Genomic DNA, 17268 nt, shown 5'->3' with positions numbered 1-17268 from the left:
TAAATAATAAAGAAAACCAACTGCATAGATTTTATACAACTGTTCTTTATCAGTACATTAATAGATCATTAATAGTTCGTTTACACCTTTTCAACTTACACTTAACTATATATAGTTGATCTCTATACTTGGAGAACTATGGCAGCATGCAGCCTGCCATGAATTCAATTATAAATAATTAGAATTGGATTCATTAATTAGAAACAAAAAAACAGTCAGAATATTCATTAATTATTATAATAATTAATAAATATTAAATAAAAAGTTATGATTATTTTTGACTAATTTTTTTTTTTTTACCAAACATGCAGCAATGTTTAATTTGGAAAGTAAGGATATTGTAATGTTTAGTTCGAAGGTAAATGTTCTAGATGTAATGTTTGGTTTGATTTTTAATTAGAGATCAGAATTCTGATTAAAAATTAAAATATTTTATCATTTATTATATATCTCTAATTTTATAACTAAAATATATTACATGTCACTTTTTTATTGTAATTGAAATATAATTTTTTTTCCAAAATTAAAAAATTCTCCTCTTTTTCTTACTAATTTTATAACTAAAATGTGCCACATGTCACTCTCTCATTGTAATTAAAATTAAAAAAATTATTCCCTCCTCTTTATTAATTTTACAACTAAAATGTATCACATGTCACTCTCTTGTTGCAATTGAAATTAAATCTTTTCCTTCAAAATTAAAGAATTCTGCTCTTTTTCTTACTAATTTTATAACTAAAATATGCCACATGTCACTTTCTCATTGTAATTAAAATTAAATCTTTCTCTCCAAAATTAAAAAATTATTCTCTTCTCCTTACTAATTTTACAACAAAAATATACCACATGTCACTCCCTCGTTTCAATTGAAATCAAATCTTTCCCTCTAAAATTAAAGAGTTCTCCCCCTCCTCCCTCTTCCTTTCTCTATTTCTCTCATTCTTTCAACCACTCTATTTATTTTATATATCATTATCAACATCAATGATTAATTATTAATTTAACAATCAAAATGTGCAACATGACATTCTTTAATTGTATTAAAATTAAAATTAAAATTTTAAAATTGAAATTAAAATATACTTATATTATGTATCATATATTACTATTTAATTTAATAATCAAATGTGTCACATGACACTCTCTTATTAAAATTAAGAGAAAATAATTTTTTTTCAAAATTAATAAATTCCCTTCTTAAATTCTCTCATCTTTCTCTCTCTATTTTTTTTTATTTTTCTCTACTATTTTTAATTTATATATAATTTATATTTTATATTAATAATTTGACAAATCAAAATATGTCATTCGATATTTTTTTATAATTAAGATAAATTTTTTCCAAAATTAACAAACTCTGACCTTACTCTCATTCTTCATCTTTATCTTTCTCTCTCTATCTTTTCTCTCATTCTCTATTTTTTCTATTTTTCTCTTCTACAAAAAACAAAATTAACAAAGTAATATAATTTACATAAAAAATATTATTATTATTGTTATTATATATATAATTTTTTATTTAGTTTTAAATTTTCACCGCTTATCTTTCTAATCTATATTTTTATTTCTTTTTCAAATATTTATTACATATAATTTGGAGATAATACTAATGTTATAATTTAAAGTTAGAATCAAGATTCAATTATTTTTAAAAAATTAATTTTAAGTTAATTTTTATGACTATCACTATAATTTTTTATGCTAATATCTAATTATATTTTTATATATATAGGAAGAAAAAATATTATTTTTAAATAGAAAGTATAAAAATTACTTATATCTATTTGTGTAATAGATTTAATAGTTAACACCTAATTAAATATAAAAATATACACATTAAATTATTTTAAATTTTAGATAACATCTATATGTTAAAATTAATTATTAATAAAAAAATTAAATTTTTTTATATAAAAATAATAATTAAAATCTTATTATTTGATCTTTTATCTACAGATACATTGGTATTCTTAGCCAGAAATTTTCGTCAATCTACGACTTTTTTTTGTAAAAGTAGTTTGATTTTATAAATTTTTATGTTATGCATAATATATACTATCAGAATAAAGTAGATCATAATTTTAAAAAATTTATATTCTCGTAATATTATTACGAGTAAAAATATTAGTTTAAACTAATTTGATGTTAATAATTTTCGAAGAGCTTAATTTTTTTTCTTCTTTTCCCATTTTGTACTAACTGATTGACCAATTTGGGTTTGGTTATATATGATAGAATTTTAATTAAAAAATATTAATATTGTTTTAAAATATATATTAGATACATAAATTTATAAGGTGCAAAATAATTTTACGTTTTTAGAATGAAAATTTTACGCAAAATAATTTTACGTTTTTAGAATGAAAATTTTACAAAGTATCAAATCATGTTATATAATTGTTAATTGTCATCATTTTTCACTATAATTTGTTATAGTTCTAAACTATAGATTTTAATTGATAATATAAAATTATTCATCCATATATAGTTGACTAGTTGTATATATATTCACTTTCTCAAACATGAAACACGTGCCAAGAGTGCACCTACTTCACCCCTCCTGCCCTTCATTATGGTCCACACGCGCTCTAAAAAAAACCCCATAAAAATTATAAAAGAAAAAAGAACCTTTATTATTTTTAGGGATTATTCTTTAAAGTAAATGAAAAATTAATTCATGTATAATTCATCGATATGTATTTTAAATATTCAAATGTACGACATTTTTAACTGTTTCTTTTTATTCTCTTTCTAAATTCTAATAAGACCGTTTTGGTAAAATTAAAGTTTTGATGACACCAAAAATAGTTAAAGTCTGTCTAAAGTACTTTTATATATTTACTATATATTTTTGTTATGAGCTTTTCTATCATTATTTTTGTTATGATGTCAGCTAAAGCTCTTTTACAGTTTATGTCAGGGACGGAACTTAATTGAGACTATAGAAGGTATTATCTTCTCAAATTTTTTATAAAAAAATAATAATATTTTTTTAAAAATAAAAAATAATTTAATTAATTTAAATATTATGATTTAAAATATTCAAATTCAATTTTTAACTTTTTTTATTGTACAATAAATTTTACTTTTTAATTTAATTATTAAAAATTTTAAATTACTAAATATTTAAAGAATACTATTATAAATAATTTTATATATTATTTATAAAATTATTTATTTATTATTTTATTAGTAATAAATTTAAAAAATAATTATATTATAAATTTATTTTAATATAAATCTTATTATTAAATTTTATTGTTAAATTTTTCCCTCTCCAAAATTTTTTTTCAAGCTCTCCACTGCTGGCGTCACTAAAATAAAACTCAACACAATATTTAGTTAATTTTGTGGGCTTCAAATTAAAACTTCCTTTTAATATTTAAATGATTTCCTCTTTTTTCTCATCGAAAACTGTATCCAGTCAATGCAATAATCCATCTAATCCACAATGCAAAGTAAAGTAGTAAACTATGAACAATGAACATAGTGCCACTTGTTCGGATACAATTGGAAATTAAAACAAGGTGTTCATACTTCATAGTTTCTGATCTAGCTGCTCAATTCTTTTTCGTCACTCCTGTACAATGACAAGTAACTAATTTTGGATTGTTGTAGTAAAGTTTTAGTACAGTAAATATCCTTCTTGCTAATTATACTGTTGATTTATCGTAGTAAAGTTTTTAATTAATATTTAATTAACTTTAAATTTTAAAATTTAACATCTAAACTTTTACAATCTTAATAATATAAAAAAATTATTATTCAAAATATCGACTAATATGAATAAAAAGTGTTAATTTTTAATAATTTTTTATATATTTAATTCGTCAATTAAACTTTTGTCGTGATATTTTAAACTTTGGTATTTAGTTAAAAAGGGTCTAAAAATAACACTTAATTAATTGGTTTTTATTTTAATAAATTGGTTACCCAAAGATAGAGTTTTTGCATATGTAACATGATATTTCAGAAATTAAAAAAGAAGGCATAATAAATTAGAGGAGCTAAGTTTGCAGTATTTATTTTAGTAAAATTGAGGGTATGAGCAAAAAAAAAAATATTTTTTAAAAATAGGTGGATAAATAAAAATATCTTGAAAAGTTATTGGATGAGTGACATAATAGTGCTTTTGCCATATTGTTAAACACCTGCTGAGTTTCTAAATTCATATTATATAATTTTAAAGCAAGTGTCTGCTGGTTTTCTTGTATGTTAAGTTTTGAAGCTTTTCGCTTTTGTTTGTTGGCAATAGAAATAAACACTTTCTTATTTCTTTCTCCTCTCACACAAAGTTATACAAAGCCAGTTGTGAAATAATACATACCTACTCTGGACACTTAAAAAAGATGATTGTAAAAGGAAAAACTTTTCATCGCCATCAACTTGTTCAAACCATTTCAACCAATACCGATTTTTCTGACGGATTTTAATTTCGACATTTTTAATTTCTTTATTTTTCTTTTCTCGTTGCTTAGTTTGGTCAGATTGCATGGATATATACATATATATGATGAACTTTCTAACAAATGGACAATTCATTGTTGTAGCTACTTTTGAATATGGCAAATGCATACTTAATTCTATTATGTATTCTCAATAATAAAAAGTAAAAAAAAGATTTATTATTAGAAATGAGGAGAAAGAAAGATTGAGAATTGCAAAGAAGAGATCTTTGGCCATTATTGGTGGGTCTAACCTGCCATGGCGTCACCAGCAAAAGAAACAAGCCTTGTCACAATTATATTCACAACAAAGGCATTCCATCACACTCTTTTAGGTTATAACTTTTATTTATTTATTTGAAGGGTTTAGAGTTTAGAATTTAGAGTTTAGGCCCCACCCCACACATCCACCCAACCTTGGACACACCCACACCGCGCCCACTCCAAAGGGGACAAACTTTTACAAGTCAACTAATTCAGTCGTTAATTGGTTCTATAGATATTGGATAATATAAAGTCCTTCTTCAATTCATAATTTCACAAATTTGAAAGTTGAAACCTACCACATGTGACCTACACCATTGGAGAACTCTACATCTTCATGCATATTCATTTTAATTTAAAACACAAATTATTAGTAGTGAATGATGTGCCATAAGAGTGATGTAATGCTGTAAATTAAAGAGAAAAATTTGGTGTACACTTATTCAATGCTCAATACTTTTATTAATGGGTAATACTAAGAAAATAATAATTCAAAATTACTTTATTCAATTTAACATTAAAAAATGCAAAATAAAATAATTTTAAACTGTTTTAGAACGATCTTATCTATTATTTCTCAAACTTTTGTTTGTTTCTTGGTGTGTAACGAATTTGGAGTGTATTTATAGTTGGATAATAGTTATAAGCTAAGCAACACAAAGTTCATGTTGTTCAATCATAACTCTTTTACGTCATTTTTTTTGTCAACATTTTTTCATTAGATAATAATAAAGAAAAGAGGGTAAAAATTTGCTTCTATATATACAATAAGCGGATATATATATATATATATATATATATATATATATATATATATATATATATATGAGTAAATGTGTAAAATGTTACTATTTTAATAAATACACAATAATAATTCTAACAGACAGGTTAATATACAAGACTTTATTGGTACGGATTGAGAAGAGAATCGAAAATCTGTCGACCTTGGTAGCAATTAGATTAGACTTTTGGAATAGCGGAAGTGGTACCTGCAAAAAGACGCTCAAGTCAGAATGAATTAAAAAGTATAAATAAGAGTTAAAAATGTGTAATGTACCTATAACTATTATTTTTATTTTATTTTATTGGTTAAGATAAGATAAATATTTAAATTTAAATATTGGTTAAAAATTTATAGTTACTGAGCTAAACTGAACTACGACGATAACCCAAATCTGAATAATCGAATTGTAGCTGTTCCGATGGGGGAATCAAAGATCGGATTCCGAACAGTTATTATCATAAATTGATTGTTAATTACTGCTGTATTGAAAGGCAGAAACTCACCTGCAGTCGACTGCAGGTGAAGTTGCTTCTGGATGGCTGACACGTGTTATTATGTGGTTTAAAAAAATCGGTTTATTTTATATAAATAGTTTATTTAAAAAAATCGGTTTGAATTGGACCAAGCAATTACTTTTATTCCCTTCTTCTTCGTTTCGCACGTAAAATTCGTTCTCTTTTAATCCCTTTTTCAGAACTAATATGAAACTTTCAATTAGGTATATTCATTTTATTTATATTTCTTAATCAAATTTATTATTTCAAATGTATTTCTTAATTTATGTTTTTATTCATTCCTCTGTGAATGATGAAAATTATTTAACAAATACGTACATATTTATGTCATCACACCATTTTGATGTTCAGGATCATAAATACCAAGATAATTCATGGCAATTTCATGTGATGGAAGACAAAAATGTAATTATGGTATAACGTAGACTAGTTAATAGCATGAGCATTGTTGAAATTTTGGCATGATCTCTTTCATATTTGTTATATGTCTCTTTAGCTAATGATGTTATAGTTTATTGTGATGATATGATGGTAGTTTAATTGTATGAGTTAGGTCCTTTTTATTTGGTTGAATTTTTTCTATGGCTATTCTATTCTTGATGGCAATGTCAAAATAAATATTTTCATTAGTTGTTCTTTTTTTTTCTATTTTTGAATCAATTTTATTTTGAAAAAATTTATTAAAAATTTATGTTGTAGACAAAATTAATAATATTATGTTCAATTATTTAAGGAGACTAAATTAATATTTTGATTAGATACTTTTGTTTTATTGAAAATAAATTCTAATTTCATTAAAAAAATAAATTCTAATTGATAAGTAAAAACACAAAAACGTGCATGACAGTGAAATCATAATTTCTAGACAAGTAAATTATAGTCTTATTATCTTAAAAAAATAATTTATTTATAGAATAATATTGAAAAATCAACAATAATTTGCATGAAAATAGTTTATTAGTAAAATAAAAGTTAATTGATTGATTACCATAAAATTTAATTTAACGATAAATTTGCAATTGAACATATTTTTACAGCTTAATTTAAAATCTGTTTACAGCTTAATTTAAAAGCAACTGAAAATGTAAGTTATGGGAAACAAAACAAAACTCATCAAGAAAATAGAAATAGAGACACAAAAAAAAAGGACAGATGATATCATTTATGCCATTCTGATAAAAAAATCATGAATTTTGTTTCTTTTTCAGAATACTAAATTTTACTTTTTCAAACAATTTGTATACATATATTTGACAAAAATTAAATAAAAAAAGTTTCAGATAAATTTAAAGAAAAATTGGTTAATATGAATGAAGAAAAAGAACATATCAAATTCATCTGTTAGGAATTTAGGAATAACACGCAGAAAGAATTTAAATTATTTTAAAAATAGTTATTTGATCTATTCAAACCGGTTTTTTTTAAATAAACCATTTGTATAAAATAAATCAATTTTTTTAAACTATACAGTAATACGTGTCAACAATCTAGAAGCAACTTCACCTGCAGTCGACTGCAGGTGAGTTTCCACCGTTTGGCTTACACATGAATGACGAGGCTAACGAAGCCTCCTTCTGTCCTTCACTATCGAAATGGATAAGAATGGTTGGAGCGATATGAGTGTGATATGTTGCATTAACGCGTTTTTTACTATATACCACTGCATTGTATTGGTTTCGCTATCATTATCGGAATAAAGCCGAGCCTTACTACAAGCACATACCCATTGCTTCGTGTTTAATTACTATTATGTATTTGGATTGTGGATCAAGCATTGTAGTCACGATATATGTGAATGATTTTCATGCCGCCACCTACATCCAAATTAATTAGTGGACCACTGGTATTTTGTTTCTCCATCCTTTATGTCCCTCTCCCCTTCTTTTATATTTCAACTCATTATAAATATTATTTAAGGGCCTTGAATATGATTAAGTTATTGTACTTAACTTTTTGTGGCTGGTCTTATCTTAGAAGAATGATGTATGTATTTGGACACATACATGCATGGAGTATTGAATTCTATAAGCAATTCTATAGAAGTAGTATAATTTATTGTTTTTATCTAATAATTAATCAATAATAATATTTAAAAATATTGACTAAAAACATAAGTATCGAATTAAAAGTGTTGGACTATTAGTCACTATAAATTAAAATCGTTAGTCCTTGCAATTTTTTTTCAAATGATATTTGTCACAAGCAACTCAAACAGATTTTTTTGCCATGCAAGGAGGTGAAAGGCATAGATATAGCACCTAACTAATTAACGTATATATACAGAAGAGAAAGTATATCCATGAGAATAATGAAGACACATTGGTAGCACGATTGACAAACTATTAATCATTTTCTTTTCCTTTTCCTTTTTTAAGCATTTTGTTGTTCAAAATGGTCCCCTACACCAACACCATGCTTTGGACCATATTCACAATATTTTGAGATGATTCCTCGATGTGTCCTTTCTCTTTCTTTTGTACTTTGTTTTTTCTGTTTTTATTGTTTGTGGATCGGAGGAGTTGGTGGATGAGGTATGAAAAACTAAATTTATATATATACAAAATTAAAATTATAACGTGTTTAAAATGACTAAATGAGTTTAAATAATTTCGTCTGTATCAGATTTATTATTTTTATTAATAATTTGATTTTATTAAATAAAAATTAAAAGATGTAATGGAAGAAGAAAATTGATAGATTTTAATAAATAAAAAATATATTAATATATAAATAAATAAATATATTTTGTTTAGTTTTGGTAGTTCTATATTTATTCATTTATCTAAAATATATTCTATAAAAATAAAATAAATTTATTTATCTGTGTATTAATATAGTCAGTTTATTAAAATTTATTAATACACTTTTTTAATTGTATTTTTTATTTTTATTTAATAAATCAATAATTCATAAAAGTAACAGATCGAATAAACGCAAAGATGTTTGGTCCATAGTCTATACTCATTAAAATTAAACAACAAAATTTTCCTTTTATATTTTAGGGATATTGCTAAAACGACCAAGTCATACTTCATCGATTAATCTTATAACTGGTGAAATTGTACAAGCATATGTATTGTATATGTCTAAATCGCATCGACATCAAGTTTATAACCATGGCTGGCGGTAGGAGTGTTTATGGATCGGATCTAATCTGTATATTCGTAGTATTTATTTAAATCAAATCTGAAATTTGCGGATATAGATCCGATTCTCAAGGTTATTGGATCGGATCGGATTTGCGCACTAATAGAATCGGATTGCGAATTTTGTGTAGGTATCTACGTATCCGATCCGCATATCCGCGTATCTACAAAAATAAAAAAATAAATAAGTAAATATTATTTTTATGTTTTATTTCAACTAATAACTATTATATATGTTGTATTATTTTAATTTATTATTTAAGAAAAATATGTTTAATATTATTTTAAAAATAAATATATTTAAAAGAATAAAAAAATAAATTTTATTGATATCTTTTAATAAAAATAATTTTTAAAAAATTTTGTGTTTTACGAATATATCCGATATCCGATTCCGATCGGATCCATGTTTACCCTAGCGGTGAAAGCATTGAACAGTTAGTTGGGTGTACCAACAATACAAACTTTAATTTTGGGTGCGGTGGAGTGTATCAAAGAAAGCAAAATCTATTTTTTTATATATTTAATCTCGTTTGATATATTGATTTCTCTGAAATCATGCTGGTCTCTTCAGAATCTAGCTAGGTGTATCACGTCCAGAGGCTTTCCAATAGAAAAAGAAGACCCGTCCACTTCAACCAGCACAAACATCTTATCATTCACTTTAGTCCTTTAATTTCCTATAATTCAAATAAAATCCAACCCCTTGTTCACAAATTTAATTTCTTTTCTACCATGTTATTTCATTGTTAATGTTCCTGCTAATAAAAGAGCTTTAAAAAAAAAAAGAAAAAAGATATCATGAGAAAGTGCAGCTTTTGAATATTTTTTTGACCAAGACACTAGTTTTGAAAAAAGATATATATTGTAGAGAGGATCCAAATTGATCGCCTTGATTAACTGTGGGGAACAAAAAGAATTTAATGTAGATTTTTGCCATGATCTACTTTCTAAGCACTAAGCAGGGTCCACTGTGTTTAATTTGGGAAGCACGTGGTCAAACTCAAAATGTACTAGATATTAGAGAGCCTAGAGGATTTTGAGTTGATAACAACTGATTTCTGTTTGTTACAGTTTACAGAAATGTGATACCTAACAATTCAAATGGATAGAATGCGGCTAATATAATGGGACCTTTCAAAGGAATGGATTGACATTCCAGTATTCTTCACTTTGAACATTTTGTATGCCAAATACTACTGTTGATTCCACGAAAGGAACAGGATTAGTCTGGACAAAACTAATGCGTGTAGGTCCAGCTTAATTATGTTGATGGACTTGGGTTCAAAATAAGCTTTCAGTCGATTTTGAAAAATGAATATGTTCAACTAACACGGACTATATATGTATATAGTTATAGTTATAACTTACGCAGACAAATCAATTTTTTAAAGTCACAGGAAAGGGATTCAGCATACTGTATGTATACATAAAAAAGAATTAGGATTATTAATGTTATATGTTCAAATATGTATAGCTATTTATTTCTAAATTACTCCTTCAGAAAATGATAACCGTGAGATCTATATCACAGAGACACAGAGAACCAATTTTCAAGACCAATCATTCGTTGAATAATGTTGACAACATAGCAACTTAGGGAAGTTGAAATTGACTGTTTCCATTTAGATCAATCTCTTTGGTAACATTTCATTTCAACAAGGGCTACTTGCAAGAGAATTACAGAAGAATGCAGCTCTGCAACTTCAAGCCGAGCAAGTGCCCAAAGTAATGGTTAATGTTTATGCCTCTAACGCAAAGATGGACTTGTCAATTTTACTCTCCTTTAAAGTGAACCAGATGGTTTCGCAACTGTGCATTCAAGAACAAGAACAACCTCAAAAGAATTTCCATTTTAAAATTAAAGTACTATCAATGGTACACTTTATTGCCATGTATTCTGATTTGGCAAATGTAAATAATATTCCAAACCTAAGAAAGAAATCTTAATGAGAATGATAACAATGCTATAATCTAGATCTAGCCCTCCTGTCTAGCATTGCACAATGCTGGAACAAAAAGCAATATTTTCATCTGAGATTAATAGGATCTTGATGGTGGTAGCATATGAACAGCATCCTCTCGTTCATCACAAGAAAAAGCTAGCAGCTAAAAAGAGCACTATAAAGTAAATGAATTGAAATTTAGAAATGATATTGGCACTACTGTTGTCATCTGTCCCAGGAACAAAGCTTCCTTCAGAAGTGTTAGTTGTGAGTACAACAACAACCCAGTCATCTTCGGAGCCAATTCCTATTCCAGTATACTTTGAGTCGTTGAGATTGCCGGAGTAGAGAGATCGAGTGAAATTGTCGAGGACAAGGCTGGGGACTAGGCCAGGCACACAAGCAGGCATTACGGATCCATCCCTTGTGTTGGAAACATTTAAGTGGCATTTTCTTAGATGTTGTGGATAGTTGGGGAACTGAGGCTCTGTCCCTGGTACTGTATTAGCACCTGTGCTATTTGTGCAGGGTTGATCCTTAAATTGGTCTGCCATTTCATTTGCCAAGCAATTGGCATTTTCATTCTTGGTCAGAGTTGTCAAGTTCAATGATGCCCGGTACTTGTTGATTTCCAGAAAAAGCTCATCTTCCTCACCTGCAGTTGCAAAATGTCAACAAATCTAGTGAGCATGGTTACATGAATATTATTAATTATTAGATTGTAAACAGCATCACATCAATGCATATATTGTGATCCGAAAAGGCATTTCTCTTAAACTTAAATGAGTTGCAGCTATCAAAAGGTTCTTTAATTCACAAGTACATTCCATTAGCAGATCAAAGATTTTTAGGAGCATGCATAGATAATTAGGGCAGTGAATGGCACCCTAATGTCCGACAAATTAAACAAATATTCCATAAGATCAGCATGAAAAATGTCAGATCTAGCTCGAAAGAGGCATGATATATGATAATAAGAAGTGCAAGGCAGTTAGCTGATCGGAGAGAGACAAGAGTACTGACCGTGGTCGCATTGAACAGGGTGAATGCAGAAGAAAGTGGAAGAAACGGTGAGGGAGAGAAGCAGAGCGAAGCGGAATAGCCTCATTGCACTTTTGCTTTGCAGTTTGGAACTGAAATGAAACTAGAACAGCTGCAGATGCAGATCAGAGGGAAGACGAGGACTTAACAACCAAGTTAAATACACTCACTTCAACCACATTGTTTTCTTAAGCCTTAATGCTTAATGTACTCCACTCTCTTCTTTTCTTGCTGTCTTTTATCTAATCTTTAATTTATAATAATTACAATCAAATCTAGCCGTTAGTATACTGCCTCTGCCAAAGTACAACACTACAACATAGCTTTGTTCCAAATAAACTTTTAAGTTACGGAACAATAATTAGTTACAACTTACAACTTACGAACTATATATGCCTATTTGTGTCGGTTGAAGAAAAATAAAAATTCTCAAATACACCACGCCTTACATTGTCGTGTTATAAAAAAACTTATTCCGAATCCTTTACATAATCTTGTTAGGTATAATATTATTTTGAGGTATATATTATTCTCAAAATGATCTTTTGAGATTGGCATCGTGTACTAAAATAGTATCTAAAATTTTAATTGTGCTAATTACGTCTCTTAAATTGATAAAAGTACACCATATTAATTCCTAGCTCATTTTTTATTAATAGCATGAGATATGGCTTGACGACGTAGATTGTTAATCATAAGTATCACTCTATAGTTTGGCTACGTGTAATAGTATGATGATATGTTGACCAGTGATGCATTTTGACGTGGACGATTGTGCCACGTGTTATAATGCTATTTGGTCACGCGTCAGTTTGTATCATGTGTCGCTACAGTATTCGTTCACGTGTTATCCATTATGTCATCATTGTAGATGCATCAAATTAGTGTCTCACTTTACATTAAGTGACTCATTTTAGTCCCTAAAACTGAATGAAATACACCAAATTAGTCAATTTACTAGTCTTTTTTCATAAAATAAAAATTGTCAGTATCTTTAAATGTATTAATTTTAATTCTATTTTTTCACATGTTGTTTAAATACAAGTACTTTTGTAAAATATTTTTTCTCTTGTAGGTACCCTTAACCGCTGTCTTGGAGTTGACGTGAAGGCATTTCAAACACCCTCAATACCATCTCTAAAGAGGTCGGAGATGATAGTGAGAGTATTTGAAGTGTTTTTAATATAGCCCAGCCTAGACGAAAGAGGTTGAAAATGATAGTGAGAGTATTTGAAATGTTTTTAATATATAGCCCATTTACACACAACAAGAAACATGTATTTTATAAGAACCGAAAAAAATGTGTATTTTGATTCTTGATTTCTTGTTTAAAATACGTATTTTTAGATAAAAAAATGTATCTAATTAATCATATGTTTTTTATAATAAGTTAATAACATTTTTATGTATTACAAAATTTATCAATATCAAATTATTATAGAAAAAATTATATAATTAAAATTAAAATCTTAAAATATTTTATGAAAGCACTTGTATTTAAACGATATGTGAAAAAATAGAATTGAAATTAGTGCGTCCAAAGATATTGATAATTTTGAATTAAAAAAAAAGAAAAAATTGGTGAATGGACTAGTTTGATACACGATTCAATTTCAACGACTAAAATGAGTCACTTAAGGCAAAGTGAATGACTAATTTGGTGCATCTACAATGATGATATAATCAATGACACAATAACGAACCCATCTTTCTACTACGACCATGAGGTCGATCTGTGACACTCTTACCTCTCGTTAGGGGTGGCAGTAGTACCCGAACTCGCAAGTATCCGAATCGCCCCTACCCAGTCGAGGAGGGTTTAAACCCGACCCAAAGCGGGACAAGGTTCAACCATGGCGGGTGGTTGAGCGAGACAGGGTGAGGTCGGATTTCCTCACAGCCTCATACTTATACCTTTAGACCCCATCACCGCAACCCTAACAGAGACCTGATGGTCACTTCTTCTTTAAAGTCACTTCTTCTCCACAGTTAAACTTAGTTCTGGTCGATATAAACCTCGCTAAAATCGGTAAATAATTAGTTAATAAATTGAATTTTAATTAGGAAAACTAAAAATGTAAAACTAATATTAAAATATGATAGAGCTCGTCAAAACGAGAATTTTGATACCAATTTTGATAATTTGGCCCAAAGTTAGACCAGAAGAGCCGAACCGGTTAAATCGGAGCCCAAAACGGGCCCGCGGGTCTAACCGGACCAAAACATTTAAACAAAACAGTAGCTCTTCTTCTTCCCCATTGCATGCAACGAACACAAACAGAATTGGGGAAGGGAGGAGGAGTTCTGAACCCTCACAACCTTTGATCCACCATAACTCCTCCATCCAGGCTCTGATCGCCACACCGTTTGAGGCCACGCGCTCAGCGCGTCGAGCTCTACCTTTTCTATTCGAACAATTTCATTGGTAAGTCTCATATTTAGTTCAAAATCTCTACCCCTCTTTCTTTGGTGAAATTAAAAACCTATAGTGAATCTTGTCCAATTTTTGTGTTCTAGATTCAAGTTAGCTTCTGGGATTTGCGGACTCAACGGGCTCAAGCTATTGAGCATATGGGTATGGTATGAACACTCTAACCCTATCTCAATCTTGTATTTATAATGGGAAAATGAAATTGGAACATGTATATGTATTAGGTGTAGATTGAGTGGGTATATAAGCATTGGAATTGAGTTGGGAGTAATCGGAGGCTTGTTGGTGATCAAAACTTGGTTTGGGGCTGTTTTAATTGAGCTTGGAGGGGCAGTAATTTTGTGTTGTGAGGCTGCCTTGGGTGAACTAAGTGATCGGCCAAGGTATGATTTAAGTTTCGCACGTTTAATATTTACGGTGTTGTGAAAACTTATGTTAGAAGAACCATAGAATAAGTTGAATTTGTTAATGACATTTAATGAGTAGCTTTGTAATGTTGTTAGTATAAAATTGTTGATGAACATATATTGGAATTATGAGGTACTGAGGTAATTAATTTTATGCTCTTGGACTTGCTTATAATGGGTTGTGTTGGTGTTGATATATATTGATGATTATGATTGGTGTTTGCTATTAAAGAGTTGTTATGTGAGTTGATGGATTAATTTATGTGTGAGGGTTGATGATTGCATTAATGGATTGGTAATGTGTTGGTGGAATATTGTGTGTGAAAGGTTGATATTGCATAAATGGAATGGAGTTTGCGAAGGGTTGTTCGTATATGTACATGTGGTATATGCTAAATGCAAGTTGAGATTATGATTCATTAGAGTGGTTAAAGATAGCTTAAAATGGTTGTTGATAAGGTGGAAATGGATATGTTAGCAAATGCATGTTTTATAGGTAAGGAATTATGAATGTGGTGAAACTGAGGTTTGGAAGTGTTTTGGTAAAAATGATTTTTGGGTGAACTTGAAGGTCCATAATTTACTCTACAAATTTTGGATTGAGCTGTGATTTATTGCAAATAAAAGATGGTTTTAAGAGCTTTTGATTGATATCAACTTTGTGGAAAACGAAATTTTGTAGAAAAAGCTATGGACGTTGCAAGTTTAGTGTTTAAATATGTGTTTAGGATGGCCAAAACTGGTTTGCTGCAAGCTTTCTGGGCATTCTGCCCATTTTTGAAAAACACCCACCCACACGTACGCGTGGCTCAAATGTACGCGTGGCATGGAATTTTGGCGACGCATGCGCGAGAAGCATGCGTACGCGTGTGTGCATATTCACGCGTACGCATGACTCACGCGTACGCGTGGACGCTACCTGCTGCAAAAATCGGTTTTGACTGTTTTTAAACAAATTCTCCACTTCTAAACCTCCATTTTCTTCCCTTTAAGACTTAAAGTATGGTTCTAGGTCCAGTAGATAAAAGAAGCTAGGAAAAACAAGGTAACTTGAGGGTGAAGAAAGTTGTATATGGTGGCTTTTATGAAGGAAATAAGTATGTTAACGAAGTTTAACGCTAAGGCTTGAAAATTGATGATGTATTGATAATGAAATTGCCATGGCTTATGAATAATGATATCTGAGATACGAGTTTCTCTGGGTAAAAACTATGGCTCGCCACCACGTGTTCCAGGTTGAATCTCAATACTTTGTTGACCATACATCGTAAGGGTGACCGGGCACGTATAAATTTTCGGGTATGGATAGCCCCCATTGAGTGATTATATGATGAATGAATGTGAACTCTATGCATAGACTCTTAGGGATACGCGACGGGGGACAGTCTAAGATTTTTGGACTTGTGGGTTGGCTGGATAACCGACAGATGGGCCCCATCAGCCTTGGAATAGACATGCATCATATGAATTTATTTGTTTTGATTGCTATGGATTACCTGGGTTTGCCTAATTGATATATATCATCTGCTACCTGTTATACTTGCTATTTGTACTATCTGCTCATTACTTGTGCATGAATTTGATTGGTTGTTTGTATCTGTTGCATTATGGATGATGGAGGAAAAGAGGAGATGGAGAAATGGTTTGGTGTTAGGTTAGGATTGAACTTGAGTAAGTTAGGTAGATTTAGAATACCTACCCATGTTTATAGCTTTTATTTAGTACTTAAGTTGAATAACTGAATAACGAAGTTCTAGGACTGCCTAAGGCATTCTCAGGACCTTATTTATTATACGCATGGCACTTTTATCATGCTGAGAACCTCCAGTTCACATTCCATATTGTATTGTTATTTTTCAGATGCAAGTCGAGAGGCTCCTCGTTAGGCGTCTGGATCCTGGAAAGCGAAGTAGTCCTTGGGTGGATTTTGGTTTTCTGTTGGTATATATGTATTTAGCTTACTCTCCAAGTAACTTATGTATGCTGCTCCTCTTAGAGGTTGAGGGAGAGATAGGAGTTTACTTTGGTATTTTGATGTATTTTGGGGATACTTATGTATGTTCATAATATATATATATATATATATATATATATACTCCGGCCAGCCTTAGCTTCGCAGGTTGAATCAGGGGCTAGTTATGTTGTTTCCTTGACTTTCCTTTATTCTTCTGCTTATCCTTACCATATTCCTATTAGGTTTCTTAGCACGCAAGTAATCCGTTCCGTTGAGCGTTGCGCTTTTCATTTTATGATTTTGCTTATCCGTTTCGTTTCAAGGCTCCTAGTATA

The 17268-nt window shown here is 29.3% G+C and overlaps 1 protein-coding gene across 1 annotated transcript; it reads right to left on the bottom strand.

Annotated features, from left to right (window-relative positions):
- Nucleotides 1-10992: 10992 nt before the first annotated feature.
- Nucleotides 10993-12503, bottom strand: LOC112801240 (uncharacterized GPI-anchored protein At3g06035). The gene is made up of 2 exons (XM_025843865.3): nucleotides 12124-12503; nucleotides 10993-11755 (listed from the first exon to the last, which is right to left on the bottom strand). Exons 1-2 carry the CDS (start codon nucleotides 12206-12208, stop codon nucleotides 11244-11246), a joined length of 597 nt encoding a protein of 198 aa, XP_025699650.1. The 5' UTR covers nucleotides 12209-12503; the 3' UTR covers nucleotides 10993-11243.
- Nucleotides 12504-17268: the final 4765 nt, after the last annotated feature.

Source organism: Arachis hypogaea, chromosome 5 (genome assembly GCF_003086295.3).
Source record: "Arachis hypogaea cultivar Tifrunner chromosome 5, arahy.Tifrunner.gnm2.J5K5, whole genome shotgun sequence".
Classification (NCBI taxonomy): domain Eukaryota; kingdom Viridiplantae; phylum Streptophyta; class Magnoliopsida; order Fabales; family Fabaceae; genus Arachis; species Arachis hypogaea.
Note: the sequence above shows the minus strand (reverse complement) of the source record. Positions and strands in the feature narration are given on the sequence as shown.